The sequence below is a fragment of the Pogoniulus pusillus genome, chromosome 16, assembly GCF_015220805.1.
Source record: "Pogoniulus pusillus isolate bPogPus1 chromosome 16, bPogPus1.pri, whole genome shotgun sequence".
NCBI classification, from domain to species: domain Eukaryota; kingdom Metazoa; phylum Chordata; class Aves; order Piciformes; family Lybiidae; genus Pogoniulus; species Pogoniulus pusillus.
In genome coordinates, this window is record NC_087279.1 from 25105495 (window position 1) to 25133456 (window position 27962).

General features: G+C 42.7%; 1 protein-coding gene across 3 annotated transcripts; it reads left to right on the top strand.

Moving 5' to 3' along the window:
* The first annotated feature begins 14905 nt into the window (after nucleotides 1-14905).
* Nucleotides 14906-26348, top strand: KBTBD8 (kelch repeat and BTB domain containing 8). Of its 3 annotated transcripts, none has more exons than XM_064157043.1 (4): nucleotides 14906-15039; nucleotides 18554-18764; nucleotides 19349-20463; nucleotides 22597-26348. In XM_064157043.1, exons 2-4 carry the CDS (start codon nucleotides 18616-18618, stop codon nucleotides 23058-23060), a joined length of 1728 nt encoding a protein of 575 aa, XP_064013113.1. In that variant the 5' UTR covers nucleotides 14906-15039; nucleotides 18554-18615; the 3' UTR covers nucleotides 23061-26348. The 3 variants fall into 3 exon arrangements, with proteins under 3 accessions (XP_064013113.1, XP_064013111.1, XP_064013110.1); XM_064157041.1 differs by having other exon boundaries at nucleotides 14956-15110; XM_064157040.1 differs by lacking the exon at nucleotides 14906-15039 and adding an exon at nucleotides 17068-17181.
* The last annotated feature ends 1614 nt before the right edge of the window (nucleotides 26349-27962 follow it).

Sequence of the window (27962 nt, forward strand, 5' to 3'; positions counted from 1 at the left end):
CCATAAATTATTAGTGTACTGAGTGCAAAGAGAAAAAGAGGGGAAAAACCCAACCTGGATGATTTATTGCTGTGTGTGAGTTTGGGCAGCGATGGACAGCAAAGAGCAGAGCTAAACTGCATTAGTAGTAAGAGAGCCTGTTTCAAAAATGGAGAGAGCCAAGTGAGTGCTGCCAGCAGCCCTGTCTGCTGGCCAGGCTCATTCTGAGGGGCTCTGAATGGAACCAATGCCCAGTTAAAATGTCACTAAGGAACTCACACTGCCACACTTTAAACTAGTGAGTACTTTAAGCAGCTTTGCAGTGAGAGTAATTTTGTTCAGCAGCAGAGATGGACTTTTTAGGTTAACTAAGAGAAGTAAACAAATGGGACAGGATTCCTGTTTGTTTGTTTTCTCTTAGATACTAATCACTGCATTTTAACCTTTCTGCTACTCAGGCTCAACTGGTTTGCAAATGGAAATAATCAATTCCAGCTTCATTTACATGGCATAGTGATCCTGCAAAATGCAGGACAGACTATCTGGGTTCAGGTTTCCTTCTACCTGCACCCAGGAGCTTGGGAAGATTAAAATTTTAAGCAAAACCTCTGAAGTCAGAAAAATCTCAAAAATATCAGTAGTTGTGGATCCTGGACTTCATTTCTTCATCTGCCCCCACTGCCTCTGTGTAAACTGCTGGACTGACCTCTGGGTGTGTCAATTACAGTTGGGATGAGCCTGCAGGAGCCAGGAGGGGCCGGATGGATACCTCTGGAAGGTTATACTGAAGCCTGGAATATGAAGCCCCTTCAGAAAGGACAGTCAGTGCCTCCTACACACTAATACCTTGAGAACGTGTTTAAGCTCACTGGACACCTCTGCCATCGAGACAAGCTATCCTCTAGAGCAAAGTCCCCATTGTGGCAGGCAGGCAGGGCAGGCTGGACCCTGCTCTAGAGTTACCAGCATCCAGGATGGGCTCAATGAGCTGAAAAGAACCAGCAGCACGTGAACACAGCTGCAGGTGTTTACAAGTGGGAGAGGAGCTGGTGCTAGCTGTGGACAGCAGCAGCGCTTAGGCTTTGCAACTTGGGATGCTACGAAGGTGCTGCAGCATATTGCCTTGTAATAACGTGAAGCAAAAGCTCAGCACAAAGTCTGTGAACCAGATAAGATTGATTAAACAATTTCGAACCAACAGGGTTCACATAAAAATTTTATTAAAACCTCAAGTGCTAAATTTATTTCCTGGGTCTGTCACTGCTATTTTTTTTTATTCAGCAGTGATAATTACTACATTAGAAATTAAATGAACCTCATATACTACATCTTTCAGACCTCCTAGGAGAGTTGTGAAAGTGATTTAGGGGAGCGAATTTGCTATTGTGCCTAATCAGGTTACAGTAATTGTCACCTATAATTTTAACTCGACTGCTATGTGTTTAATTGGAAGCTTTACCTTTGGTTTTTTGGAAGTCAGTTTCTCCATGAGTGTTTTTCTGCTTTCCATCCCCTCCCAAGACCCACAGGCAGAAAAATGAATCCTTGCACACAGCTGTGCCATTAACAGCACTGCTGTTTGCTATCATGCTGTGGTCTTCACAAACTTAATGTGTGGCAGCATCAGGTGATTTTCCTTGTCAGACCTGCACCAGGCTGTCTCCCTTGAGATTATATCACAACTGTGTAGACAGCAGTGGCAATAAAAGCAATTTCTGCTCCTGCCCTCCACCTACCCCCAACCTGAAAAAAACAACAAAAAGTACTCTGAGCATCATACAGTGAGGGTAAATCCTAGCACTGTCTCATATGTCTTGGGGTAAAACCCAACCCCAGGGCAGAGCTACTAGTACTTACTAAAAGCTCTGTGGTCATTTCCAGCCTGGCTCTGTGCTGATTTTCAGTGGCACAGAGCCAGGCTGACAGGGCTCTGTGTGGCCCTTGGTCCTGTATGTGTTTGGTCAGAGATAGTTTCATGGACTTGCTGTCCTGCTCTTTATCTCATGCTCCAGAGATGCTGGGTTGTGTGCAGCTACTTTAGAAAATATTATTAATGACTCTCTCATCCTGATTCCCCTAATCAGGCCACAATTTCTTTCCTTACCGAGCTCTGCAGAGCAGCAAAATGTCCAGCAAGCCAAAGGGTTTAGAGAAGACCTGTAGGTGAGTAGCAAAGTGAGGCATCGTGGAGCCAAAGGCAAGCCAGTGCTTCTTAGAGACTTTAGTGACTGAGGTTGGAAGCTGCATCAAGGGTAGGCCTGTGGAGGCTGCCAATGCCAAATACATGTAATGAGCTTAATGTACAGGTTTCTCACTCTGTTCTGAGATCAAGGCAGTTGTTCTGGTCACTTACCTCTAAAACAGGCTTGCTTCTTCCTCCTCCCATTTTCTTGCTAAAGAAATGTGTCTGTGCACACACACACACACAAAATTCATCCTGGAAGGATTCAAGGTTTCTCCTGGATTTAGGGAAGAGGGTGATTATGAGCACAGAAACTCCATAGTTCATCTGATTACTGATCTTCAGCCCTCCTGAATGCTTTCCCAATATCAGACTGCAGAATGGGGCTGCTTCTGATCATGCCTATTCAACATAAGGTAATGCTTGTCCCACTGGTGTCACGAAATGTATAGAACCTGTTTGATTTAGATTGAGCTCAGGCCCTCTGTTTTTAGAGTCTGTTATGGATCCTTAAAGATCCAGAAAAGCCACATTACATTGATACAATTAATGGGGGTTAGCTGAAGCTCTTTTATCACTGGAACACTCACAGAAATGACTGTGCCTGTGTGGCTTTGCGCTCACATTCTGGAGCGATGTGTGTGGAATAGCAGTAACCTTGTCCTTGAATAATTCATGTTGTTTGTCAGCCACTTTTTAAGCCTTTCTGCTTAACCACAGGAGATTAGCATTTTTGTTGCTTTTTAATCAAAGGTTTAGGTGGGGGGAAGGGACAGCATCAGTTTTCTTTTTAGCTTGCTTTAAACACTTCCCCAGGCTTTCAGTATGCAGCTTTGCTATTCAAGTCGGCATATTTTGCTCTTCGAAGCATTTTAGCTAGCTCTTAGGCCTGTTACATTATATAACTTTCTAGTAAATCATAAATAAGTTGAAAGGCTATCAATTTTTTTTTCCTAATTTCTCAAAGGTCCTTTTACTACCTAATTTGTTTTCATCCCATGTTATTTACTAAGTCTAATCAACTCTTCTGGTATTGTTCCAGTCTGCAAGAGAGGCAAGATTTGGCAGGTAATGTGTGGCAGCACAGGGAGTTTTAAAGATCCTGGCCTTGAAATTAATATTGTTGGTTGGAAATTGGACCACATTCATTACATGCTGGGGTTCTCCTGAGCTTTGTCTTCAAGTAAGGATGCTCCACTGGTGTAAAACAGCAAAGCTCCATTAGGGTTCTGAAATGATGCTGAGCTGCACAACTGCCGTTCAGAAATGCTAAGCCTCAAAATCAACAGGATGGAGGTAAAACCCAAAAGGTCTGGCACTGAGCAAAGTGACAAGGGAATGGCAATCTTGGCAAATGCAGAACTGGGGGATCTATGTTCTTCTTGGGGGCATGCAAAATAGCTTGGGGTTGTGTTTTGGGTTTTTTTGGTTGGTTGGTTTTGTTTAAATTAGAAAAGTTGAATCAGTGATCTCATTATGCATCCATCTTGTATATCTCAGGGAAGGACAGCAATGGTAAGACAAGAGGTTTGCAGCACCATTACCTGACGGTGACAATAGGAGGTAGCCCACATGGGCTAAGAGCTCCTACTGCCCAAGAGGTCACTACATCAGTGTTGCGGAGGGGGATTTCTGTACCTATGTCTATTTGGGGGTGTGTGTGTGAAATTAATAAATAAGCCTCTGTTCAGGCCTACAGGCCCTCCATGACAATCAGTGACACAGATCCTTTGACTTCCTGTGGATTCACACCAGCTCTTTGTGTCTGAGTAAACTAAAATCGCTGGCATGTAACAGCAGCCAGGTCCTGTTGGCAAGAGTGTGTGAGTGATTGGGAGTATGTTCGGATTGTCTTGCTGACACAACTAACAGTGAAATGTGTGCAGAAGGCACTGTGGAGATATTTGGCAGAGAGGCTGGAGGAAACAAATTCCCTGTCTCTGCAAGGCATCTCTGCTCTCCACTGTTCTATGTGTTCCCTTCATCTTCCATGCTCTTTCTTTCTCTCCCAGCCTTCCACTGACATACCAGGTGAGGTCTGTCAGAGCACAGGCTGACAGAAATCAGTACATGGACACAGCTGTTTGAGTGCAGAGCTCTGTGGTGTGACATTCACAGCTTTCTCTGGCACTCAGAACTGGCTTATGTCCTTTAGGCTATTGCTACTTCTCTTTCTCTGTGCCATAATATTTAAGAAACAATATCAGGATGCTCTTGGAAAAACAAATGGAGTTTGCTGTGTTAAATCCAAAACTTAGCACTGCAAACTTTCCAATCAAGCTAATTTTCAAAAATATTGGCACCAAGTTTATCTTCCTTCCCCTGTTCAAAGTGCTTAAGCCTCTTCTCCTGGAACTGCAGCTCATTCTCTCGTGCATGGTTGCCAAGAGCCAGTCCACACTGACACGCAGCTGCAATGACAGCTCCAGCTTTCACATGCTGGTGTGCTGTACTCACTGGAGAGTTTCTGTGTTCCTGTTCCACTATTAAGTTTCAAACCTCCCTGCTGAGTAGCTGTCCTCCAGTCACATCAGGTAAGCTCAGCTATGCATTGAATTCAGAGACTGGAACTAATCCCACATTTCAGCTTTAGATAGGGGAGAACAATAAGGAAGGGAGCTAAGCCTGGCCCCTGTCTGAAAGGTGAGGCTTTTTATATATTAAAAGACACAGATGCCCTATACTCCAGCATGTGTGCTGTATCTAGTTTCACATCTACCAACGTTTAGCTCGTAGTGGATTTTCTCCCAGCATTTCCTTTGCCTCTGACATTGACTATGACAGAACTAGGTTTACTTTTTTTTTTTTTTTTAATGCTCAAAAGATGAATGTTTATTGGATCTGAATTTATAAAATCTTTATTTATAAAGATTTTAATTTATATTTGAATTTAGAAGACACACTAAGTGCTAAAAATGGTACTTACTTCTCTTACCTGGTCCCCAAAGTATACTATTCCCTTTAGAAAATAGATGGAAACATTAATTTCCCTTGTGAAATGTGAAGAGAGTGGTGAATGAGAGTGACTACCCCAAGACCTTGCCAGCACAGCACATACTAGAAATGAAAACACTCTGCAAGAAACAAATGACATTAAAAATACTTCCCCTATTAGCATTTGTACTATGCTAAGTTCATGAAGCTGGCTTTCTAAGGATCACAGGACATTAGGGGTTGGAAGGGACCTCTGGAGATCAAGTTCAACCTCCCTCCAGAACAGGACCATAATCTAGAGCAGGTCACACAGAAACGCATCCAGATGGGTCTTGAAAGTCTCCAAAGAAGGAGAAAAGGTACAAAATGTAGTTTGCTATAGATGGCTTCAGAAGTGTGGAGGTGAGAGCAATGCTGAGGCCAAACACCAGATCAGTGCCATGGATCACAAGCCAGTGTCACACAGTGCATCAAGACAGCAGGTTGATGAGTGCCTCACGCACAGCAACGAGCACTAATGACCTTAAGCTTGTTCTTAAGCTTGTGTAACTGACCAAAATAATTGTTTCAACTGGATGTTACGACAGAATAACACAATATGTATATGAACTTCTTTTCTTACATATATGTCACTTAGTGGAGAAGCCTAAGAAAATGCAGCAGCCAAGACAGTGCTCTTCAGTGTAATTCTGAAGCAGTCAGAGTTGATGTCTTGGAAACCTTTTCCCTTCCCATCCAACAGCTAAAAAGTGAATGCCCTGCTAGCTCCAAGTATCATGTGAAGCATTTTATCTTAACTATTTTTGCTTGGAAAGTTCTCCTTTATTCTGCTAGGTTAAAGAGCAGGCATGTTTCCTCAGAACAGTTAAATCCCAGAGCTTATTACCATCAAATATGTGAGCTTAGAGGATATGAAAGTGCTCCATCCAAGAGGATATGAAAGTGGTCTGCCCAGAGAGAGTTCAAGGCCTCTTGTACAAGGAACAGTTCCAGGCTTTAAAGCTGTACTGTGTGTCAGGATTTTCAAAAAGGCACTTCTCAAGATGGCAATTATTTCCTATATACCATCAAGACAGACTTTCACAGGAGAAATTAAGGCATTCCAAAATGTTCCTTTCAGAAGGGTTTTTCTGCTTCAGAGATGCAAAGGCAGGATGTGTGGGGACAGCCCAGTTAGCTACAATTTGACTAGCTCAGGGACCCAAGAAGAGTTTGTCATGGAAGGCCTGATAGGCCAAAAATAGACTTGCCCATGCTCTGGCTTGCCCAGACACATTTTTCTGCTCTCCTCCACTTCTGCTGTGGGGAGAAGCAACCACGGGAAAGAGGACAAAGGACCCAGAGCCACTGAGTCTAAGGACTTTGGCTTGTCCAGACATGTTCCCTTGCTCCCCCTCCTTCTGTGCTGGGGGAAGCAACCACAGGAAAGGAAAATTAAAGCCCTGGTTTCACCTAGTATGTTCAAGCTTGGCAAAGTGCCATTCTGATCAGCTATGTCCAAAGGCCCATTAGTCTCAGGCTGTATTGCTAAAAAGAGGTGAGCAGGTGGCACAGTGCTGCTGCTGCCTCATTGCTTCCTGAACTGCCTGGAAACTCCACTGCCTCCAGTTTGCCAGGATCAGGCTCCAAATGCCTGCAGGCGATCGGCCTGCACAGCCAGTGTGACACTGTGCCAAGTCTGCACATGGCATTGCATCCTGCCTGCCCCTCTGCAGGGCTTCTGCTGAATCAGGAATCAAGAGGAACCAGGTCAGAGACTATGTTGGAGACTCCCAGCTTCCTGAGAAAAGAGCCTGGGAGAACTCCAAAGCCTCTAATGGCTTTGAGACCACTGACAGCAACCCCTCCACGTGCTTTGGGTACTGTCTGATAATATTTTGTGAGTAAATACTCTTATAATTCACTAATTGCCTTCCACCATAAGCAGAATGGAGCTTCCTGTGTCCTCTAGTGGAGGAGAAGAATCTTCTCTTCCAGTATAATATTTGCATTTGCTGCTTTAGGAAACTAAGAACTCTCTTCTGCCTGTTCCCTGTGGGTATACATTTCCAAACCATGCATTTTTTAACCTTGTGAATAAGTTTTCTGGTGAGTTTTAATGTTAATAAACAGTTTTCATAGTTATTAACAATCATCACCTGGATATCAAAATTAATAGAGATGATTAATTTTGCATAATCCCTCACAGAGTTATGTCTAAAGAGGGTGGCTGGTCTGTATTACAGATGGCATTACTGCAGCTTTGCTGTTGGTAGCACACCTCCCTGGGCTAGGGTGCAGCTGAATGACTGCAGCTAGATATAGTCCTACTTGCAAAAGAATTAGCAAGCAAAACCTTATGTGGGGCAGGGCAGGGTCAAATAGGGGAAAACTGTTGTCCATCTTGCTGCTTTAAATACCAGAATGGGTCACCTTGCTTTTGGTATATTTTAACACATTTGCAAATAACTTGTAGAAATCCACCCAGTGTCTGCCTTCCAGTTACCTTATTCTCTTGCACTGAGATTTTAGAGGAAATAACCTTTCATGTCTTTTAATACATGTCCATTAAATACACTTTTACAGTCAATAACAGACCAAGTATTCTCCCTGAACCTCAGCCCAGTGTCCCTCCAGTCAATAAGGAAGCTATGGTCCAGAATCAGAAGAGGATCTAAAGCCACAAATGGAAACTAAAAATGACAGTATCTAGAAATATACGAACAGAAGTTTTCATAGGCAAGTCAAATATCACAAATCAAATCCATGGAATATGGATAATATGCAATTAAATTTGGGGGGCGGGGGGTCAAGTGAATAAGGGCAGGTAATGAGACATCTTAAAAAGCCCCTAAAATATTATGTATTAGAGTTATTTTCTTGCACAAGCTGATACACTGGGCTTTTGCTCTATATAGAAATGCAAACACGAGAGCACTTACAAAAGCAGCCCCACTATCCATCACTATGCCTGTCAGGGATGTTAAGATTGTTTATGGTTGTTACCTTTCTGCACTCAGTGAACAGGTTGGTAACACCACACTGCCCCATTTTGTTGTCACATAGTATTGACTTAAAGCCAGCCTCTAAAAGGTAGATGAGACACTTTGTGTTTTATTTAAGCAATAGGTCATCTGAGTTATGAAAATAACCCCAGTGTAATAAGATTCCCATGTTCCTCAGGCTTTAAGTATGAAGCTGCAGCTCCAGGGATTGCCTTTTCCATATTTGAGTTCTTTGAAACACACAAGAAAGTATTGAAGAGAGAAAGAATTGAAAAGCACAGCAGCTGGGAGTGATGACTTCAGAATGTTCCAGGGATATAGGACGGTGTTGAGTGATTCAAGGTTACTCTACTCTCCCTAAAAAGAAACAAATGTGGTTGCAACTATGCCAGCTTCTCCATTTAAGAGGGAAAATGCATTTGCTCTTAACCTTCCTGGTTTGTTCCAAACAGAATAGGTGCTTTATTTTTTTACTGTCCCTTTTCTGCAGCCATCTGTGCTCTGGGAAGTGTCTGCACCTTTCCCACATTTGACTGAAGTTCTGAGCAGCACCTGTATCAGTTTGCATCTACACTAGTGCATGAAAATCCTGTTTTTTAACTGCTGGAGCTGGCCAGGCCATGACTGTCATTTCTTTGGAGGTCTGTATGGGTTTTTCCATGCAATCTGCAGTATTAACAACACACACATGGGTGAGAGGGAGAAAGGGCAGCAAGAAGTTGTTCTTCTGTTGCTATCTTTTCCACCATTGCAGGGGTCTGTTTAATCTGGGCCCTCTGAATTATAGAGGAGGCAGCCAGGAGGGTTTAGAGATGGGACTAAACTATTTACTGAAATGCAGTTCTGGAGACAAGGTCAGAAATGCAGATCTTCCTGCTCTGCTGAGGCATAGTTCTCCTTTATCTGGGGTTCATTTCACAGAGCGGCCAAGAAGCAGGAGGGATATGGGTGATGCTTGTTTCCAAAAGGGATTTCAAAGACTTCAGGTCTGATACGTGCAGTGTTTGTTCCAGGTGGCAGAGAAGACAGACACTTTGTAAGTGGTGCTTCTAAACACAGCTTTTAGGAATAAGAAATTACACATGCACAGATGTACCAAGTGAAATACTTTACCTGCAAAGAGGCTGGAGTTAATTCAGTCTCGGTGAGTGCTCTGGCAGTGCCACATTTTCTGTTGGTAAGCAGGGCTCTGATGCACACACGGTCACCAGGAGCTTAAGGGTCCTGGTGTGTTAAGGAAGGATCATCATAAAAATACAATTAGAGACTTGACAAACTGGAACAGAGCCCATACTCAGAGTCTGCTGTAACTCAAACAGGGCCAGTTCATTTGAGAGAGCTGTTAGGTTATACTTTCTGAAAAATGAGGTTTCACTGGGACCAAACTCACTGAATCTCTTCATTCTATCCCCTGCGTAGAGCAGATCCAGCTGAGCACAGGTTTCTCATCTCTATTCAGGTATCCAAGCCTCCTTTGTCAGGCTCCTAGTAATGACAGTCCATTCTTGCTTTATGCTCATGGTGGATAAATGGCTATTTTGGTCTAAAGTGACTGCTCCAGAATACATCACCTAAACAACCAGATTTTCAGTAGCTGCTGGGACTTGCTGAAAACATCAGAGCCTGTCCTTTTGAGATTAAGAAGAGATTAGCTGTGATTTCAGTCAGCCTGAAGAGAAAGGTTAAACACTTGGGGAGGAGGAAGCATGTCTGTGTGCGTGCACGTGTCTTCCAAAACAACAGATGGTTTCAATAAAGTTGCTCCTGCTGCTAGGACGTGGCACTTCTTGACATTAGCAGAGCCATATCTCATCAGGGTTCTTGTTTCTACCAGACTGTCTCAGCAAGGCCAAATCCACTGTACAGTATGGGGTAATCAGAAAAGGCACTCCAATATCTGCCCCATTAATTGCCCCCTACCAGTCTACTCTCTCTTCCGCTGTAGTGCCTACTGTGCTCACTATGGCAGGATCAATTGGCTTTGAAGGGCAACTTTCCCTAATGATCTGAAACTCCCTCTACTTAAGCTGCAGGAAGAACTCCCTCATCTCAGAGATTCTGCAAGAAATGCCTCACTTCTTGGAACTGCTCAACAAAACCCTCTCTGCTTCAATCAATGTATAAAATTATTGTGCAACTAAATTAATGTGCCTCTTGGTGACAGAACTGCAGAAAATGAGCAGTGTTTTATGCATTAAAGGCAAACTGGTAAAAGATTGTTTTTCAAGGTTAGATTATTCCACAGTGAATAACAAGATTTTTTTTCCAGTTAAAATATGAGGAGATTTCAGAGTGCAGCTGTAGCAGCAGCTGTATGACTTCTCACAGATCCACAGCATGAATTAGTAAGTACAAATAACTGAAGAATTGCAATTATTAGTAACTGAGACATATTTGAGAGATAGTAGGTAGGGGTTGGAAGGGATCTCCACAGATCATCAGGTCAAACACCCCATGCCAGAGTAGGATCACCTAGGACAGATCACATAGGATCACATCCAGCTTGGCTTTGAAAGTCACCAGAGGAGGAGACTCCACAACCTCCTTGGGCAGCCTGTTCCAGTGCTCTGTCACCCTCACAGTAAAGAAGTTTCTCTTCATGTTGAGGTGGAACTTCCTGTGTTGTAACTTATATTCATTATTCCTTGTCCTATTACTGAGTGGCATTGAAAAGAGTCTGTCCCCTTCCTCTTGACACTCACACCTCAGATATTTATAGATGTTAATAAGATCTCCTCTTATGAAGAACTGCTCTGAAAAAATAAGAAATCTTGTCAAGCTTCTGCAGATCTTCCTCTTCTTTGGACTGCATGGGAATAAGTTGGCCCTTCCTTTCATGATGCCCTCCAGTTTTCATTGAAAAAACACCATACAGGGAAAGGCTGAGAAAAAGGAAAAGCAGCTGCAGTGACCTCTTCCTACAATTTTAAACTGCACACAGTATACAAAATGAAAATGGCAGCATTCACGTGCATTATAAACTGTTCCCTTTTAAAGCTGCATGAACCCTATTCCCGGTTTCCTCCAAGTTTTGGCCTACTCTCATTTATTATCTTTATTTTGCTGGCAGAACAAAACTTGAAAAGTTTTACCTAATACTATGTAGGAAGAGCTGGATCCTCCAGAAGGGCCTTTTGCATCATCTCTTGTGTAGCAGGAGCACTGGGAATGGTTTAGGTAGCTCCCTACCAAATGACTCAAACCAAGATTGCCAAGATACGCTCTCTTGGCCCCTCTTTTGCAGATAGACAAACTACAGGTTTCTAATTAACTACAGGTTTCTAATTAACATGTTCTGTGGATGTAGTGAAGGAAGGAAAAGTTTTTAATAACTTCACTCTTTGTCCAAACTTTTTTTTCCCTGGTATTGTCTAAGTTCTCAACTATCTGAAAAAGTATGTACTTTGTTCACTTTCTCCTGAATTTTTTACTTTCCCTTCTTTTCTTGCTTGGGCGCCTGACAAAGAAATTCTTTATTCCTAAGGTAAGAATCCCAGAACAAGCAGTGCCATTTCTGAGTTCATAAGGGGGGCAGTATTTCTAATCACTTACAAAGGACAGATGTGGGCTTTGTGTTCCTGTGCAGGTGACAGTACTTAATTTTGATTTTTAAACAGTCTGAATACCAAGTGGGAAACACACACACACACCCCCCCCCCCACTTTCCCTACAAAGTGTTTTCAGCTGTATGTTTTCAATCTGTACTTCCAGGAATGAAAAACTGGGTGTGACATGAAAGCGTAAGTTAAAGATTCACCCTCAAAAACCAGGACACTTTGGATTCTTGCAAAACCTTAAAATGGCATCATCAGTTCCAATACACAGCCAAAACAAACAAAACCAATCAAACCCAGAATGAAACAAACAAAACCACAAAGCAAATCCGAACAAAAAACCTCCCCAAAAAATCAACAACCAAACAATCACAGCCCACCAAAAGGTCCTACAAAAATGACAATACCGATAAAGCAGTTTACATGAATATATCTCTAAGGGCTTCACAGCTCCCCATTGTCTCCTGTAAGCCAAAATCCATGAAATCAAATTATTTGATCAAGAGTATGCAGTAAATTAGTGTCAGCACCAAGCCAAGAACCCAACTTTCTAACTTCTAGTTCTACCCTCAAATACTGGGCTTGCATTGCTTCCCAGGCAAAACAACTGACAGGAGAAAGAAAATGAAGTGGCAGAGGAAAAGCAGCTCAAACTCACAGAGAATTTTGCAATTTCTGAAAGTATTGGTTCTAAAATTTGTGTGTAGTGCAAATGCTATTTATTATACCTAGCTTTAACATGTGAGGTGACTGTGGCAGGTTTTAGGGCAACTTGCATGAGCAATATGCTTCCTGAGAGATCCAGGAAATACAATGCAGGGCTGGGTGAAAAAATCAGGTTCCTGTACTTCCATTGGAGTGTCAGGGAGTGCTAATGAAGGTTTCCAGAGAGGGGAGCAGGTGATGGCACATCACACTTGAGAGAGACTTCAGACAAAGAGAATTGCTGACATTGATGCCTCTTAAAGAATACTTAAACCCATTTGTATGGCAATTTATTTGCTTCACCAAAAAAGCCTTACAAAGGTAAGCTATCTGAAGAAAAGCTTGCAGTCCAAAATACAGTTTCAATAAGATATCTATATTAAAATGAAAGGTTCTCCATTTCACTTCTGCATTTTGAACACTAATCCAGCCCAGACCAGTCCACACCAAAGGAAATGAACTATATCAGGCAATGTCACTTGCTAAAAGGTAAGAGTGGAGGTATTCTCCTTCCCTTCATTTTATATTTCTGGGGACAATTTCACAGGCCGTGCCATTGCTGAATGGGGAAATTGGAAAACTGCAGAATCGATTTGCAGACGTGAAGTTCTATTTTCTTTTACACCTCCTTCATCAGAGTCTCTATCATTCCTGTGTTGTGTGGCATTATTATCGACAGCAGTCTGGACACCACTGATAATTGCTAAACTAGGGAAGAGCTATGCCTTGCAAGTGAAAGCAAAACCACCTGAGTGCAGTCAGATGAGTGGTACTATTCCTGCCTTTCAATTCATCTGCTTTAGAGCATCAGTAATGTACCCATGCTAGCATTTCTGAGACTTAAAGAAAAATGTATTTAAAAATATTATTTTCATGGCTTTTGTTTGCCTTTTGTTTTGTTTTGTTAAACTTGCTAAAAGCTGCAACAATGTATTAACCCTGTTTTTTATTAAAACCAGAAAAACATGCTGGACTTTGGAATGCTTCCATTATTTGTTAATTCTTCTTCCATGGACTGCATTAGAATCATAGAATCATAGAATCAACCAGCTTGGAAGAGACCTCCAAGCTCAACCAGTCCAACCTAGCACCCAGCCCTAGCCAACCAACGAGACCATGGCACTAAGTGCCTCATCCAGTCTCTTCTTGAAAACCTCCAGGGATGGCAACTCCACCACCTCCCTGGGCAGCCCACTGCAATGCCAATCACTCTCTCTGACAACAACTTCCTCCTAAAATCCAGCCTACACCTCCCCTGACACAACTTAAGACTGTCTCCCTTTGTTCTGTTGCTGGTTGCCTGGCAGAAGAGCCCAACCCCACCTGGCTACAGCCTCCCTTCAGGTAGCTGCAGACAGCAATGAGCTCTGCCCTGAGCCTCCTCTTCTGCAGGCTGTACACCCCCAGCTCCCTCAGCCTCTCCTCACAGGGCTGTGCTCCAGGACCCTCCCTATCCTTGCTGCACTTCTCTGGACACGTTGCAGTATCTCAATATCTCTCCTGAATTGAGGAGCCCAGAACTGGACACAGTACTCAAGATGTGGCCTGATCAGTGCTGAATACAGGGGCAGAATAACCTCCCTCATCCTGCTGGCCACACTGTTCCTGGCTCTCCTGGCCACCTGAGCACACTGCTGGCTTACGTTCACCTCCTCTCTCCCAGCACCCCCAGCTCCCTTTTTGCCTGGCTGCTCTCCAGCCACTCTGTCCCCAGTCTGTAGCTTGAGGTTGTTGTGGCCAAAGTGTAGAACCCTGCACTTAGCTTTGTTGAATCTCATCCCATTGCACAAAGAAGAACAAGAACATGTAAACAAAACAAGCCTTCCACAACAAGCTTCTGATAATGACTCAGTTGCCCAGAATGAGGCCAGTGGTTAGTTGCTCCAGAAAACTGGAAGAGCTGGTGACTATGAGCTGTTTCCTCTGTGGGATGGAGAGAAACATGCCTTGTGAAACTAAAGGTCACCGGCAGCAACATGGTGGATGGTGTGCTGGCGTGAAGCAGCTGCTCTCTGCACACAGCTGGCCCCGGTGGCTGCGGCTGGCCCTGGTGGGCACTGTAAACAGGGAGAATTTTTTAGGAGAGCGGCAGAGTCCCCAGCACGGGGCACTCCTACAGGTTAGCCACCTGGTTTGCTGGGCTGTCTTATCCAGGCTGTGCTTTCAACAAGAAAGGTTGCACCAGATGACCCTTCAGGTCCCGTCCAAGCTGGTACTCTTTGACTCTGTGCTGAGGCTTTTCTCCTGGGCAGGCAGCTTCTGGGAGATTCGGGACAGGAGCATCACTCACCCCTTTTGGGAAGTGTGCAGGGCGGTGAGGACAGGAGATAAGCAGTGCAGCACCTGATAAACCAGGAGTCGGGAGGCATTTGTTCATATGGAGAGGCCATTCCTGCTGGGCTCCCCTCCAGACGAGCCCACAGCGGGGCAAGGCGCTGACAGCTGCCTGCGCGCCGCAGCCCGAGGGGCCCAAAATGGCGGCGGGGCCTGAGGCGCTCCCGAGAACTACGCGCCCCAGGCAGCCCGGGGCGGGAGCGGCAGCTCCCAGCGTGCCCCTGGCGGCCCGCACTACATTTCCCGGCGGGCAGCGGGGGCGGCGGCCAATCGCCGCGGCCCGGGTTGGCGGGTGAGAGGCACAGGGTTGGCTTCCGCGAGAGTAAGCGAGCCGCCGAGAGGAAGCGGCGCAGGGGAAGCGGCGCAGGTGACATTTCCTTTCGGGCCGCCCCCTCTCCCTCTGCCGGAGCGGGGCCCCGAGAATGGCAGCGTTAGGAGGTCTGTGCCTCCGGGACACCGGGGCGGGGGGACGGCCTGAAGGGGTGGAGCGGCCTGTGGGGTGGGGCGCCCGCAGAGTGGTCACTGCTGGGAGGTGTCGGGGCCTGTGTGTTGAGAGGTGTCTCTCTGGGGAGGGCACGTAAAGGAAGGGTGTTGAGGCCTCTTTCTGAGGGGTTTCGGGGAGGGTGCTTGATGGAGCACGTCAGAGGGGAATGCCGTGTGAGGGAGGAGTGCTTCGGGCCCCAGGGATGAGGAGTGACTGTGAGGGATGTACCAGGCAGGGCTGCTTGGATGAGGGGCCTGCAGTGTGGGGTGTCTTTTCTGAGTGGTGAAGGTGATAACGTAGAAGGGTGTTGGTGGGGATGGGGTCGTGGCATGGGCTGAGTGACCGCCGGAGCGAGGGCCTGTGCACGGAGAGAGCAGCACCGCGTGAGCAGAGCTGTGCAGTGATAGTGGGCTTTGTTAGGGTGGAAGAAGGGATTCCTGTGAGGGATGCCCTCACACGAGCTGAGCCGAGATAGGGGAGCGCGGTTGTCCGTGGTGAAAGGCTTCTATGGAAATGGATATATGGGGAGTGGAGAAGGGAAGGGTGTCAGAAATTAACGTGGGGAGTATTTTGGAATGATGTTCGAGAGGCACAGTTAAAATTTTGAGGTGCATGTGAGAGGAATATTAATAGAAGAAAAAGATGCTTAAGGTGGGAGGGAGTAAAATAAATGAAAGTGGTGAAAATGACTGGATGGTTTTACAGAGTGAAAACTGAGTGGATTGATAGAAAAACTGAAATGCAGGGATGAGTATCTGTACCATCAATAGAAGCTACCTTGACATCACGTGCTTATTGCCCAAGTAACTGGCAGGGTCAGAAAAGAACTATCCTGTGTCTTTCTCACTGTTAGAAAGTAAATTAAGCTCTTCAGCCATGATAGCTTTTATTGTACATCAAAGCTTTGCTAGGTAGGAAGCCTTGAAACCAATTTAGCAAAGTGTTGTTTACTTGGAATTTACTCAGTGGTGATTAACATTGTTTCTCCCTTTGCCGAATGATTGGTGAGTTGAATGTTGGAGCTTGTGTACTGTGATAAAGCAAATTCTCCCATTGTAGATCTGAACTTTGAAGATGTGCTATTGTATTGGGGGAGTGGGGGTGAGAGGAGGAAAGGAGGTTTGAAGACTTTTCTAACAGTACTTTGAAGAGATTCATACAATATTTGGCCCTAAGCCTGCTATGAGAAGCGTGTATCGAACAGCAGCTTCCTACTGATAGAACTGTGACTGTGTCAAAGCTGTGTGTGATTCTGAGTAACAGAATTGTAACTGCAGTGTATCACCACGAGTCGCATTTTAAATCTCCTATTCATCCTGAACATTGTTGTTCGCTGTCCTCTTTGGCCCTTTGTGTTGCCCAAAATGTGTTGCAGTCAGCAGCTTTACCTGATTTGCAACTATTACCAGCTAATGTTTTTCATTTGAGCTTTGCTGTTGTTATTGTTGCGTAAAAATGTTGTTGCTGTTATGAAACGGATTTTTGTGCTTGAGCTATTGCTCAATTTTCACTTTGGGATTTACTTCATTAGGCATACTGCATGTTGCTTAGAAGCATATGCTTCAATTCCTATGTTTCAGCAATCATATGTGAGCTTTGTCATACCTCAAAAATTTTAAATGGCAGCTGTATATTGTTTGTAAAGAAAAACATGTAACCCTATATACAAATTTATGCAAGTTTAGGTTTGTTGCCCAACATACTGTAGGGCTGTTTGTTCATGAATCTGCTGTTAATCATCACTTGTGTAAGTTAGTAGCCAGTTCCTGTTTCATTGTATAGTTAAGTACAGATAGACTTGTGGAGTGATGGTGTAGGTTGGAGGTTATATTTTATTCTTCTGCATTCTTTGCTTTTCCATTTTGTAAGTCAGTAGCATTATGATTCTTGACTTTATTTCCTCTTCTCCAGTGACACGTAATAGATAGGAACTGTTTATATGGCTACATTTTTTTTCTTAATGGAGACAATTTTATAGGTTAATGATAACCTATATGTACATTTGGAAAAGAAAAAAAAATACAGGTATGTTTATGTCTTTGCTCACCCTTGTTAGGCTTGCTGTTGATGGCTGGTGAGAGTGAGGACTATTGATTTAGAATCATAGAATGGTTTAGGTTGGAAGGGATCTCAAAGCTCATGCAGTTCCAGCCTCCCAGGTTGGCAGGGACACCTCCCACTAGAGCAGGTTGCTCAGGGCCTCATCCAACCTGGCCTTGAACACCCTCAGGGAGGGAGCATCCACAGCCTCCCTGGGCAGCCTGTGCCACTGTCTCACTACCCTCACTTGAAAGAACTTTCTTCCTAACATCTAGTTTGAATCTCCCGTCTGTCAATTTAAACCCATTCCTCTTCATCCTGTTATTACAAGACCTTGTAAAGAGTCCCTTCCCAGCTTTCCTGTAGGCCCCCTTCAGATACTGGAAGACTACTATAAGGTCTCCTTGAAGCCTTCTCTTCTCCAGGCTGAAGAGCCCCAACTCTCTCAGCCTGTCCTCCTAGCAGAGCTGCTGCAGCCTTCTGAGCATCTTTGTGGCTTTCTCTAGACTCGCTCTAGCAGTTCCATGTCCTTCTTGTGTTGGGTGCTCCAGAACTGCACACAGTACTCCAGGTGGAGAGCAGAGTAAAGGAGCAGAATCCCCTCCCTTGCCCTGCTGGCCACGCTGCTCTTGTTGTAGCCCAGCACAGGGTTGCTGTCTGGGCTGCACTCACAGTGCTAGCTCAAGTTGAGCTTATCATCACTCCAGACCCCCAGGGCCTCTTCCTCAGGGTTGCTCTCAACCATTCCCCACCCAGCCTGGAGTTGTGCTTGGGTTTGCACCAACCCAGTTGCAGAACTTTACACTTGGCCTTGTTGAATGTCATGAGGTTGGCCTGGGCACACCTCTGCAGCCTGCCTAGGTCCCTCTGGATGGATCCCTGCCCTCTAGCAAGTCAACTGTGCCACACAGCTTGGTGCCATCTGCACACTTGCTGAGGGTGCACTTGATTCCTTTCCCCATGTTGCTGACAAAAAAGTTAAACAGCACTGGTGCCAGCACTGACCCCTGAGGGAGCCACTTGGCACTGGTCTGCAGGTGGACATTGTGCCCTTGATCACCACTCTCTGCATGCCACCATCCAGCCAATTCCTTATCCAGGAGTGGTCCACCCAGCAAGTCTGTGTTTTTCCAGTTTGGTGACCAGTCAAATGCCTTAGGTTCTGGTAGATGATGTCAGTTGCCCTTCCCTTGTCCACAGTTGCTGTGACTTCATCATGAAAAGCCACTAATTTGTGCTAATTGCTCATTCATAGGGCTTTTTGGTGTGTGTGTGGTTTTTAGAGGGGTTTTTTATGTGGTTTTGTTTGGTCAGTGGTTATTTGTTTATATTAAACAGTTTCATTTTTGCTTTGTAGAACCAAGTAAGTTTTCACAAACACTGAATGGAATTCCTTCTTCAAACACAGTCAACAGTGGAATGGACCCCTTCCATGCTTGCAGTATTCTTCAACAGCTTAAAACCATGTATGATGAAGGACAACTGACAGATATTGTTGTCGAAGTGGATCATGGGAAAACATTCTCCTGTCATAGGAATGTTCTTGCTGCAATCAGTCCTTATTTCAGGTACAGTACCTCATCATTCTAGTCATAATCCCCTGTGCTAATATTCCATGTAACTGTTACTAATATAGTACAGCTTTTAAGAAAACATTACTGTTCTCTTAACATCAAGGAATTAACAGCCCTGTTAATTAAGGGTGAGCTTCATCAGAGAAAATGTCATGTTATTTAAAGAAAACAATAGAACAAAAATGCCTCTGATTTTGAGTGTGCCTTGGATACAGTAACTCTGAATTTCCTTTTAAAGTTACATATTCTCGCATGCTGGAATATGCATATGAAATAACATGTTCAAAGCAGAGTGCAAAGACCTGGATCTGTCAAGAGCTTGGCTTGTAAACTGAATTAACTTCTATATGATGTTAGTGTGAAACAATTAAGCAAAACCAGCTTGCTTCTTTTTCAGTAAGTCAAGAACTGGGCTTGAACTGAGTTACTTAAATGATGTTATATGGAGTAACATCAGTGGTAAACCTGTTTGTGTTGAAATGTGGGCAGGCGCATTGTGATTAGCTGTACAATATGATTTCCTTTCTTATACCCATAGCTAGAAGATAACAAACTGCTAAATATTTTCTCTTTTGTAGATCTATGTTCACTAGCGGCCTTACAGAGAGTACCCAGAAAGAAGTTCGTATCGTTGGTGTTGAAGCAGAGTCAATGCATTTAGTATTGAATTATGCATATACCTCCAGAGTAGTGCTGACAGAGGCCAACGTTCAAGCTTTGTTCACTGCAGCTAGTATCTTCCAGATCCCTTCCATACAAGACCAGTGTGCTAAATACATGATCAGTCATTTGGACCCACAGAATTCCATCGGGGTGTTTATCTTTGCTGATCACTATGGTCATCAGGAACTCAAAGACAGATCACAAGACTACATTCGTAAAAAGTTTCTGAGTGTCACCAAAGAGCAAGAATTTCTTCAGCTGAGAAAAGACCAACTGATAAGTATACTCAACAGTGATGACTTAAATGTAGACAAAGAAGAACATGTTTATGACAGCATTATAAGGTGGTTTGAGCATGAACAAAATAAGAGAGAAGTGCACCTTCCAGAAATATTTGCCAAATGCATCCGTATGCCTCTGTTGGAAGAGACATTTTTAGAGAAAATCCCTCCCATGTTTGCACAGGCTATGGCCAAAAGCTGTGTACAAAAGGGACAACATAGTGCCAATGGCTACACACAACGGCTTGGAATGACCGCTTCTGAAATGATCATATGCTTTGATGCTGCCCACAAACACTCAGGAAAGAAGCAAACAGTGCCTTGTTTAGATTCGGTCACAGGGAGAGTGTTTAAACTATGCAAGCCACCAAATGACTTGAGGGAGGTTGGAATTCTCGTATCTCCCGATAACGATATTTATATTGCGGGTGGTTACAGACCAAGCAGCAGTGAGGTCTCCATTGACCACAGAGCAGAGAGTGATTTTTGGATGTATGACCACGCTGGCAATAGGTGGATTCCAAAAGCTCCTTTGTTGCGAGCCAGAATAGGCTGCAAATTGGTTCATTGCTGTGGTAAACTGTATGCAATAGGTGGTCGTGTTTATGAAGGAGATGGGAGGAACTCGCTCAAGTCTGTGGAGTGTTATGACAGCCGGGAGAACTGTTGGACAGCTGTCTGTCCAATGCCTGTAGCAATGGAGTTCCACAGCGCTGTTGAATATAAGGATAACATCTATGTGTTGCAGGGTAAGGTGGTTTGACTGACTCTTTAGTAGTTTCTGAAAGTGGGGGTTGTTCAGTCCGACTGTGCGCTCTTAAGTACCTTAGAAAACCAGGTTTCTTGGATGTTTAAAGAGTGTCATGGGACAGCAGGTTGAGAAGAATGCTAGGGAGAGCAGGGTGTGAGGACAATTGAGGTTGCTACTTGAGTTCTCATGCCCTGAGAATGCATTGCTTAGTTGCAGTATTGAGTTACTGCACAAATGGCATTTTGCTGGTGTTCTAAGTCAGTAATATAATATGAAAATTCTTTATTAGATCTTTATCTGAGTTAAATGTGCTGATGTTGAAGAAAAAAAAATATTGTCCTGTGAAATGCACTTTATTTGATTTAGCTAAACCTGTGAAAATTCCTGGTGTCTGTATTCTTGATGACTCATAAAAGTCAGTTAACCATTGTAGGCCTTCATTTTCTGCTCCACCCTGCTTTTTGAAAGCATCCTGAATAAGAATGAAGGTGATTTATCACTTTCTAGTTAGCCTTGGTTTTTTGGTCTGTCATTACATTACCTTTACAGCCTTTCTTCCCATAAACAATCAAGTTTATAGGTGTGTTAGATTCTTAAATAAAAAGGATCATTATGGGAATGGAACGAACGATTTATTTTCCCTTTAAGGAGATCTTATATAAAATGTGTATTTGTGTGTGCATGAGCCATATAGCAGTCTTCTCTTTAATGTACTGAGACTGGTCTTTGAGGAGGTAGTGGGAGCCTCAAAAAGTGGAAAGAAAGGAAAAGGGTGGGTGTCTTGGTTGTGCTTTGCTGAGAGCCACCTCCATGTAAACACCTGCAGTAGCTGGGGTCTTTTGTCCGTACCAGCTCCCTCTGTGGGCCGCTTCCCATACTAGACCCCACAGCATAGAGAATTCTGTAAGGTCACCGTTACGTACTGGAAGTCAGCCTGGTTTCTTGACTTCATACTCCTGTTTCTTAGTAAAGTTAGTGGGTTTCCATATGCTTTGCAGAGACTTTTCTTCTTTTGTTGTTCCTGTATCAGGCTTGACTGTGGTTGAGGCTTTAAATAATTCTCTGACTCTAGCAAGTATGATAGATAAATACTTGATTGAATTGCTCTGAAAGACTAGTAAAAAAGTTAACTTGCAATGATTTTGCTTGTAAGTTGGAATCAATCAATAAAGATTGAGTGTTGAAATGCCAAGGGAATGTGAGCATCAGTCATAGGAAATTACACTGTGGAACAAAACTGAATAATCAAAAAAATCTAGACTCTTAAACTACGTTCCACTCATTTTACTGTATTATTTCTGTGTTCTTTGTTATATCTGAGGGGCTTGGTCACACAGCGTCTTGGTTACAATTCTGGAATTAGCCATGTGAAATGGTATATATGATTTAAATTATGCTGATAATTGCAAATGTGAGGCCTTTGTTTTCCTGGGCTTTACAAAAGGAATGGTGGTCTTTATCCATCTTCTTTTCATCATGTGTGGAGGCAATGAGCTTTCAATCATATGAACTTCCATTATCTGAAATCTGTAGGTGCTACTCTGTGCAGTCAACAGAAGAAGTGTTTTGTAAGTTAATCGTAAAGCTTCTGACGAACATTTGCTTCATGCAACTATTCACCTCGCATCCTTTTAAGCAAATCAACCTAAATGTATAAACCACTCACCTGATACAAGTAGCTTCAAAATCTGTGTGAAGTACAAGACAGTTATTTACACAGGTTAATAACTTTCGGGCACTGAATTCTGAGACTCCACAGTCTGTAGGTGACATGTTGTGAAGATGTTAAAGAATAAAACAAATAGTTCAGACGTTTCAAGACAAGAATCTTGAAAGGTTTTGTCTCAGATTAAGCAAAGTTTAAAAGTAGTAAAGGCTAGCTAGGAAATATGCAAAACATTGTATCTGATGTGCTTCAGATTCCCTCTTCTTCAGCCGGAACAGAAACACAAAGTAGATTTTAATGCATGTGGGAGAGATGGTGCTGGGGCTTTTGTTATGGGATCAAGGCTTTCAAAAAAGGGTAGACTTCTGTCTGTGGAAGAGCATACCCAAAAGCTTAGTAAGCTGCAGAATTGGTGTGCTGGAAATGAAATATAAGTTATGTTTTATTTTTCCTTTTTCTTTTCAGGGGAATTTTTTCTCTGCTACGATCCTCAGAAGGATTACTGGGGATTTTTGACCCCAATGACTGTGCCTAGAATCCAAGGCTTGGCAACTGTGTACAATGACTCCATCTACTACATAGCTGGAACCTGTGGAAACCATCAGCGCATGTTTACCGTAGAGGCCTATGACATTGAACAGAACAAGTGGACTCGAAAAAAAGACTTTCCATGTGATCAGTCCATTAATCCCTATATAAAACTCGTACTCCTCAAAAATAAACTCCATCTGTTTGTCAGAGCTACTCAAGTCACTGTTGAAGAACATGTTTTTAGAACCAGCAGGAAGAATTCGCTCTACCAGTATGATGAGGTTACTGACCAATGGCAGAAAGTATATGAGACTCCAGATAGGCTCTGGGATTTAGGCCGGCATTTTGAATGTGTTGTTGCTAAATTGTATCCACAGTGTCTTCAGAAAGTTATTTAATTTTTTTTTCTTTTTCCTCTTTTTTTCTTTTTTCTCAGTAACAGGCCTTAGTGGTTTCAGTGGTAATCTGATGCTAGAGAAAATATGTCTTAAAGAAAACAAAGAAATTCTGTCAGTATTTATTGTGAGCTGAAACAGACTTTTTTTTTTGTATATGGGGATGGATGCTCTTTAAAGGTTGCAGTCTAGGGAAGGATTCACTGGTTCAGTTTCATATTTACTGATGTTTTCCTGGGAAATGAGAAGGAGGTTATAAAGTGCAATTATCAGCATTTTTTTCCTGGTAAACACTTAGTCATGTCATGCTAGAGGGGTGTTTTTGTGGTAAGAGCAAATTAAGTGGAAGAGCCAGGATAACTATGCACTACAGTGAAAGAAAATCTAGCATTAACAACTGAGGATGTCCAAGATGTTTTGAAGTGACTTTTCTTTTTTCCCTTTTTTTTTTTAAATACGGGTAAAATTTGAGGCAATATCACTAAGTTTGATTTTTGGGTTTGCTTGGGTTTGTTTGGTTTTTGTTTTTTTTTGACTTGAGATTAAAAGTACCTGAAAATGGTATATCCTGATTCGTAATGATCTTCTTTTTCTTGTGCTGTGTTTCGGGTCTGTTAAGATGTTTGTGATGGTATTTGTGCACTACAGTTTAGGAGAAAAACTCAAGTGAGAATCAGAACATGGAGTAACATTGCCTGAAGAGAGGCCTGTTCAGATTACTGTACCACTTCCTGTTTATGGATTTTTGTTAAAATTGAACTTAATGATAGGGGAAGGGGAGGGAATCCCAACACCTGTTTCACCTGTTTTTTGCCACTTAGATGTAGTGCTGTAAAAACATTTTTACCTTTCATTTTGACACTGCTTAAAACCTTTAAAACCTTTTTTTTTTTTTTTTTTTTTCTTCATCCCATAAAGGGCTTTAACCCAAAATGTTGATGGTGCTAGTACATTTTTAATACTTGTTTGTCTGAAATGGGCTAGCCTTATGCTACTGTTTAAGACAGCCTGGTATTTTTCATGGAGTGTGCATGTCTGTCTCGGGCCCTGTCCTGTCATCATATTGTCTTTTTTAACATAACATTTTTACTGCAGTGATATTCTTGCACAGAATGGTGACAGGATATGGCCTTAATAATACTGATTTCCTTTTTTTCCCCTCTTTTTGTGTGGAGTGTTCATTCTGTCTCCGCTAAATTGCAGTGCTATGTGCAGAGCTGGCATGTGCTCCAGTAATTTGAAAACCTGTGGCTTAATTTTACAAGTTGTTTTTCTTTTCTCCCAGCAGTCAAGCTCTCAGATACCTTCTATTTCATTCTGGTCTATAATGTGAAAATTTGCACTACTGAGCTGTCTTCATTATCTGGTGTATTAAAGCAAAATTGACAATAAGTGTGCGTGGTTTAAGTAATCATAGATGAAATTTAGAATAGGGATCAACTATCTTGCAACACTTTTCTCAATGTATTTAACATTTAGCTTAGTTTTAAGAAGTAAATATGTTCAAAGATCAGCCTCCACTTCAGTAGTGAAAACTGGATTTAAAAGGAAAGAGATGAATCCAGCTGTAATATGCTGGGTTTAATTTATTACAGCTCTTTTTTTGGGGGAGCTGTTATCTTACTCTTCCCTGTTTTCCCAAATGGACCTGAGTAAACCAGTTAACTTGAAATGGCAGTGGTCATTGCTGGTTGTTAGTGCTTACCATTATCTGGCTTAACAGCTGATATTTCAGTAAGCCAAATATTTAGCTCATTATTTATCCCCCCTGGCATGGCTGAGGATTTGGATAATAATTGTTTACTAGGTGTTCTTACTGTTCCCAAATGGAATCTTCCTAATACATGAAAGTATTTGCCTGGTTCTATTTCTTAATTCTTGCACAAAAACGTTTAAAAGGCAAAACCAGAAAAAACTGTGAAGTGAAATGGAGAAGAAAAAATTGCCTCTTTGCATTACATACCTCATCTTCCAGAGACTCGCCAAACTGCTTCTTTCAAATGCGAGCACCTGAATTTGTCTTCTGAAGTTGATGATTCTTGCTGAGACTGCATTTTCCAGCAGTGTTGAGGTGTGTTGTTCCTTTGTTTAGTTTTCTACTGGATACTTTTATGTATCTCCCTAGCCAAGAATAAGAGATATTTTTGTTGTCAGTTTGTTTTCTCTTTTAATAAGTGCAACTAATTGCATTTAAAATACGATCCTTAGTCCTTGGCTAGCAATCTTTGTGCTGTTGTAGGCCTCTAGCTGCAAGCTTTCTGAAGCACCCTCCCTAACAGTGTTGCATTTGTGTGTAAACGCTTTTTTTTTTTTGCAAAGTGTTATGTAACTTTTTTTTTGCTTTTTTTTGTTTGTGTTTTGTTTTTTTTTAAGCTTGGTTGAATATTTACAGAACTTCTTGCTGCTTTTTGACAATCTATATTTATTTAGTAGAACAAATTTCAATATATTACTTGAAACTATGAAATAGAATTGAGTTAGCAGTTGACTGGTCATGTGATGTATAGAAGTACAATATGCTGTGGTTAATTCTGCAGTAGGTTTGTTAATTTTGTTTATCTGCACTAAAGTATGAAGATCTCCATTCTGTTTAACCATTCAAACCGAGGAGGTGATCCAAGTTTGTCGTGTTTAAAAAGCTAAATCCTGGAACTTGCCGTGGGAGTAGAATATACTAAATTTTGTGCATGAGGAATTTGTTGGGAGAGTAATGTAGCTGTGACACTTTGCCAATTCTCAAAAAAGTCTACATTTTGCTGAAAGTCTGATTCTTGGTCAAGTTTTGCTTTAGTTGGGCTAAAGTAAACTTGCACAGCACAAAAAAAACCCAACAATGCACCAAAGGTACTGGTAATATTTAAACAGTAATCTGTACATTTTCTCCACTTGCTATTTTTTTCTGCATTCATTTATTTCCCTTTATTAAAAGAATTTCTAGCATTTTAAGGACTTAAGTGTAAATCTCTTTTCCAAAAAATTGTTAGTTACTGTAGAATGAAACGTTTTGTAATTTCCACTTGATTCCATCAGTAAAACTTAGAACTGAAAGCAGTTTTGGTGCACCAAACATGCAGCGTGTGTGTGTTCTACAAGAAGTCGAAGAGCTCCCTGTTCGTAAGGCTGTTTAGAAAGGCATCCAACATTCAGTGCTCAGGTATGTTAGTAAGAAGTACTGTAGTCCTCTGAGGGCAAACGTGTGGATTTTTAAACATTTTGCCATAATTGCACAATTTTGCATTTTTACTTAATGTCATGTTATGTTTCTTAAAATAAACCTATTGTTGAAATACAGTGGAGTTCAGCTGGTTTTGTGAGAGATCTCTTGAACACTCTGCAGGGCCTTTCTGACAATGTAACTCATTCATCTCTTGGATACTTGTTCTATTTCTGCACTTGTGTCTCTTAGCTGTATGTAATGTCACATGTTGGGCTTTTTTGAAGTGGCACTGAGCTGTTACTAAGAGGTGGAAGATATTTTGTCCCGCTTTTTTGTCTTGTCTCTTACCTTGCTGCTAGCCAAGTCTGACTTCTTGTTACACACAGGCAGTATCTTCTTTTCCCTTCTTCCCCGCCTTTGGCACCAAGCAGAAACATCAAGTAGAGCTTTCCAGTTTGTTAGTAGTGTATGCTGAAAACTTTGAAGTGCTTTGTACTGCATTTCCCAGCATCCTTACTTAGTAGGAAAGTTGCATCCCAGGCAGTAAAAGGGATGGAGAGAGCAGTGATGTAGGTTGCAAAGAAGTCTGTGGCAGAGTTGAGAATGAGAACCCCACTCTCTAAGCCAAACTCCGGCAATATGTGTGGCTTCTGATGTGGTGATTGCTCTTGGCACATCTTGTAAATTTAATCTCTTTTTGAGAACCTTTATTCCCTTTCAGAAACTGTGTTATGACTTCCGTGGTGATGCCAAGGGAAAGCAATGCCAACTGTTCCTGCTTGGGAAGGTGCTCATTTTGTCAGGTTCTTGCAGGCATTATTTCCACCCTCTCACTCCTCACCACGAGACTAAACCTGTCTGGGTGTGATTTGAAGTCTCTTCACATGGCAGTTTGGTCACAGCAGAAACCATTCCGGAATATGGGCTAGCAGTGGTTGTGTGTTCTCAAACGAACTGTGCCACGTGCAGTCAGTGAATCAGGCTGGGTTGGCTGCCTTGGCTGTCCATGCAGCAGGATGATGTGACTGATTGTTCATAAGCTATGCAGTATGGTACCCACATTCTCGGAGTCTGCTGCTTGATGCTGACCTTGGGTGAGTTTGTGCTGACAGACATGGTCCTGGTCATCACACACACCCCTTCCAGTCAGACCGAATAACAGGCTGCAGCTCTGCAGTTACAGTGCCCAAGTCCCAGCCTCTTTACTTAGTCACTAGTTTCTTTTGTGTGATGACAGCATTGTTCCTTGTATATTTGAGTTCCTTCCCTCCAGCTACATGTACTGGACAATTTTGATGTCTTTTGTGTGCAGCTCTCTGTTGCTGGGAAGACTTCTTCAGAGGAATCAGTCAGCAGAGCGAAGGCATTGACTGCTTGCCTGCCTTCATTGCTGTCCAGATCTACAACTGCTCTGTTAAGTATCAGGTACACATCCTCTTGAAGACCTAGCAGAAAAAGTAATGAGGAGGTAGGCTTGCTCTTCAACTTTTAGTGGGCTGAAAATCCACAACACACACATGCAACTACATGCATTCTCTACTTGCTTCCGCATTCAAAGACTCAGCTGAGGCCATGAACTACTTATTTCTGTTCTTAGGCAGCTAGGTCTAACTAGATTTGGCTGTGCTTTCACACTGTCTTGAGTTTTATAATAGTGGCTGAAAATCCAAATTGTTTATCCCCAATATGGAGTTTGCAGCTGTGCTTACCAAATACTTGAATGCTAAAAGGATCCTAACCTAAGTTTC

Excerpts from the sequence above, each read along its gene's own strand:
- KBTBD8 (XM_064157040.1), top strand. The coding sequence starts at position 17,139 with ATGATAACCTATATGTACATTTGGAAAAGAAAAAAAAATACAG. Across the intron at positions 17,182-18,553 it reads GAAAAGAAAAAAAAATACAG|AACCAAGTAAGTTTTCACAA; the intron begins GTATGTTTATGT and ends TTTGCTTTGTAG. Across the intron at positions 20,464-22,596 it reads TAACATCTATGTGTTGCAGG|GGGAATTTTTTCTCTGCTAC; the intron begins GTAAGGTGGTTT and ends TTTTCTTTTCAG.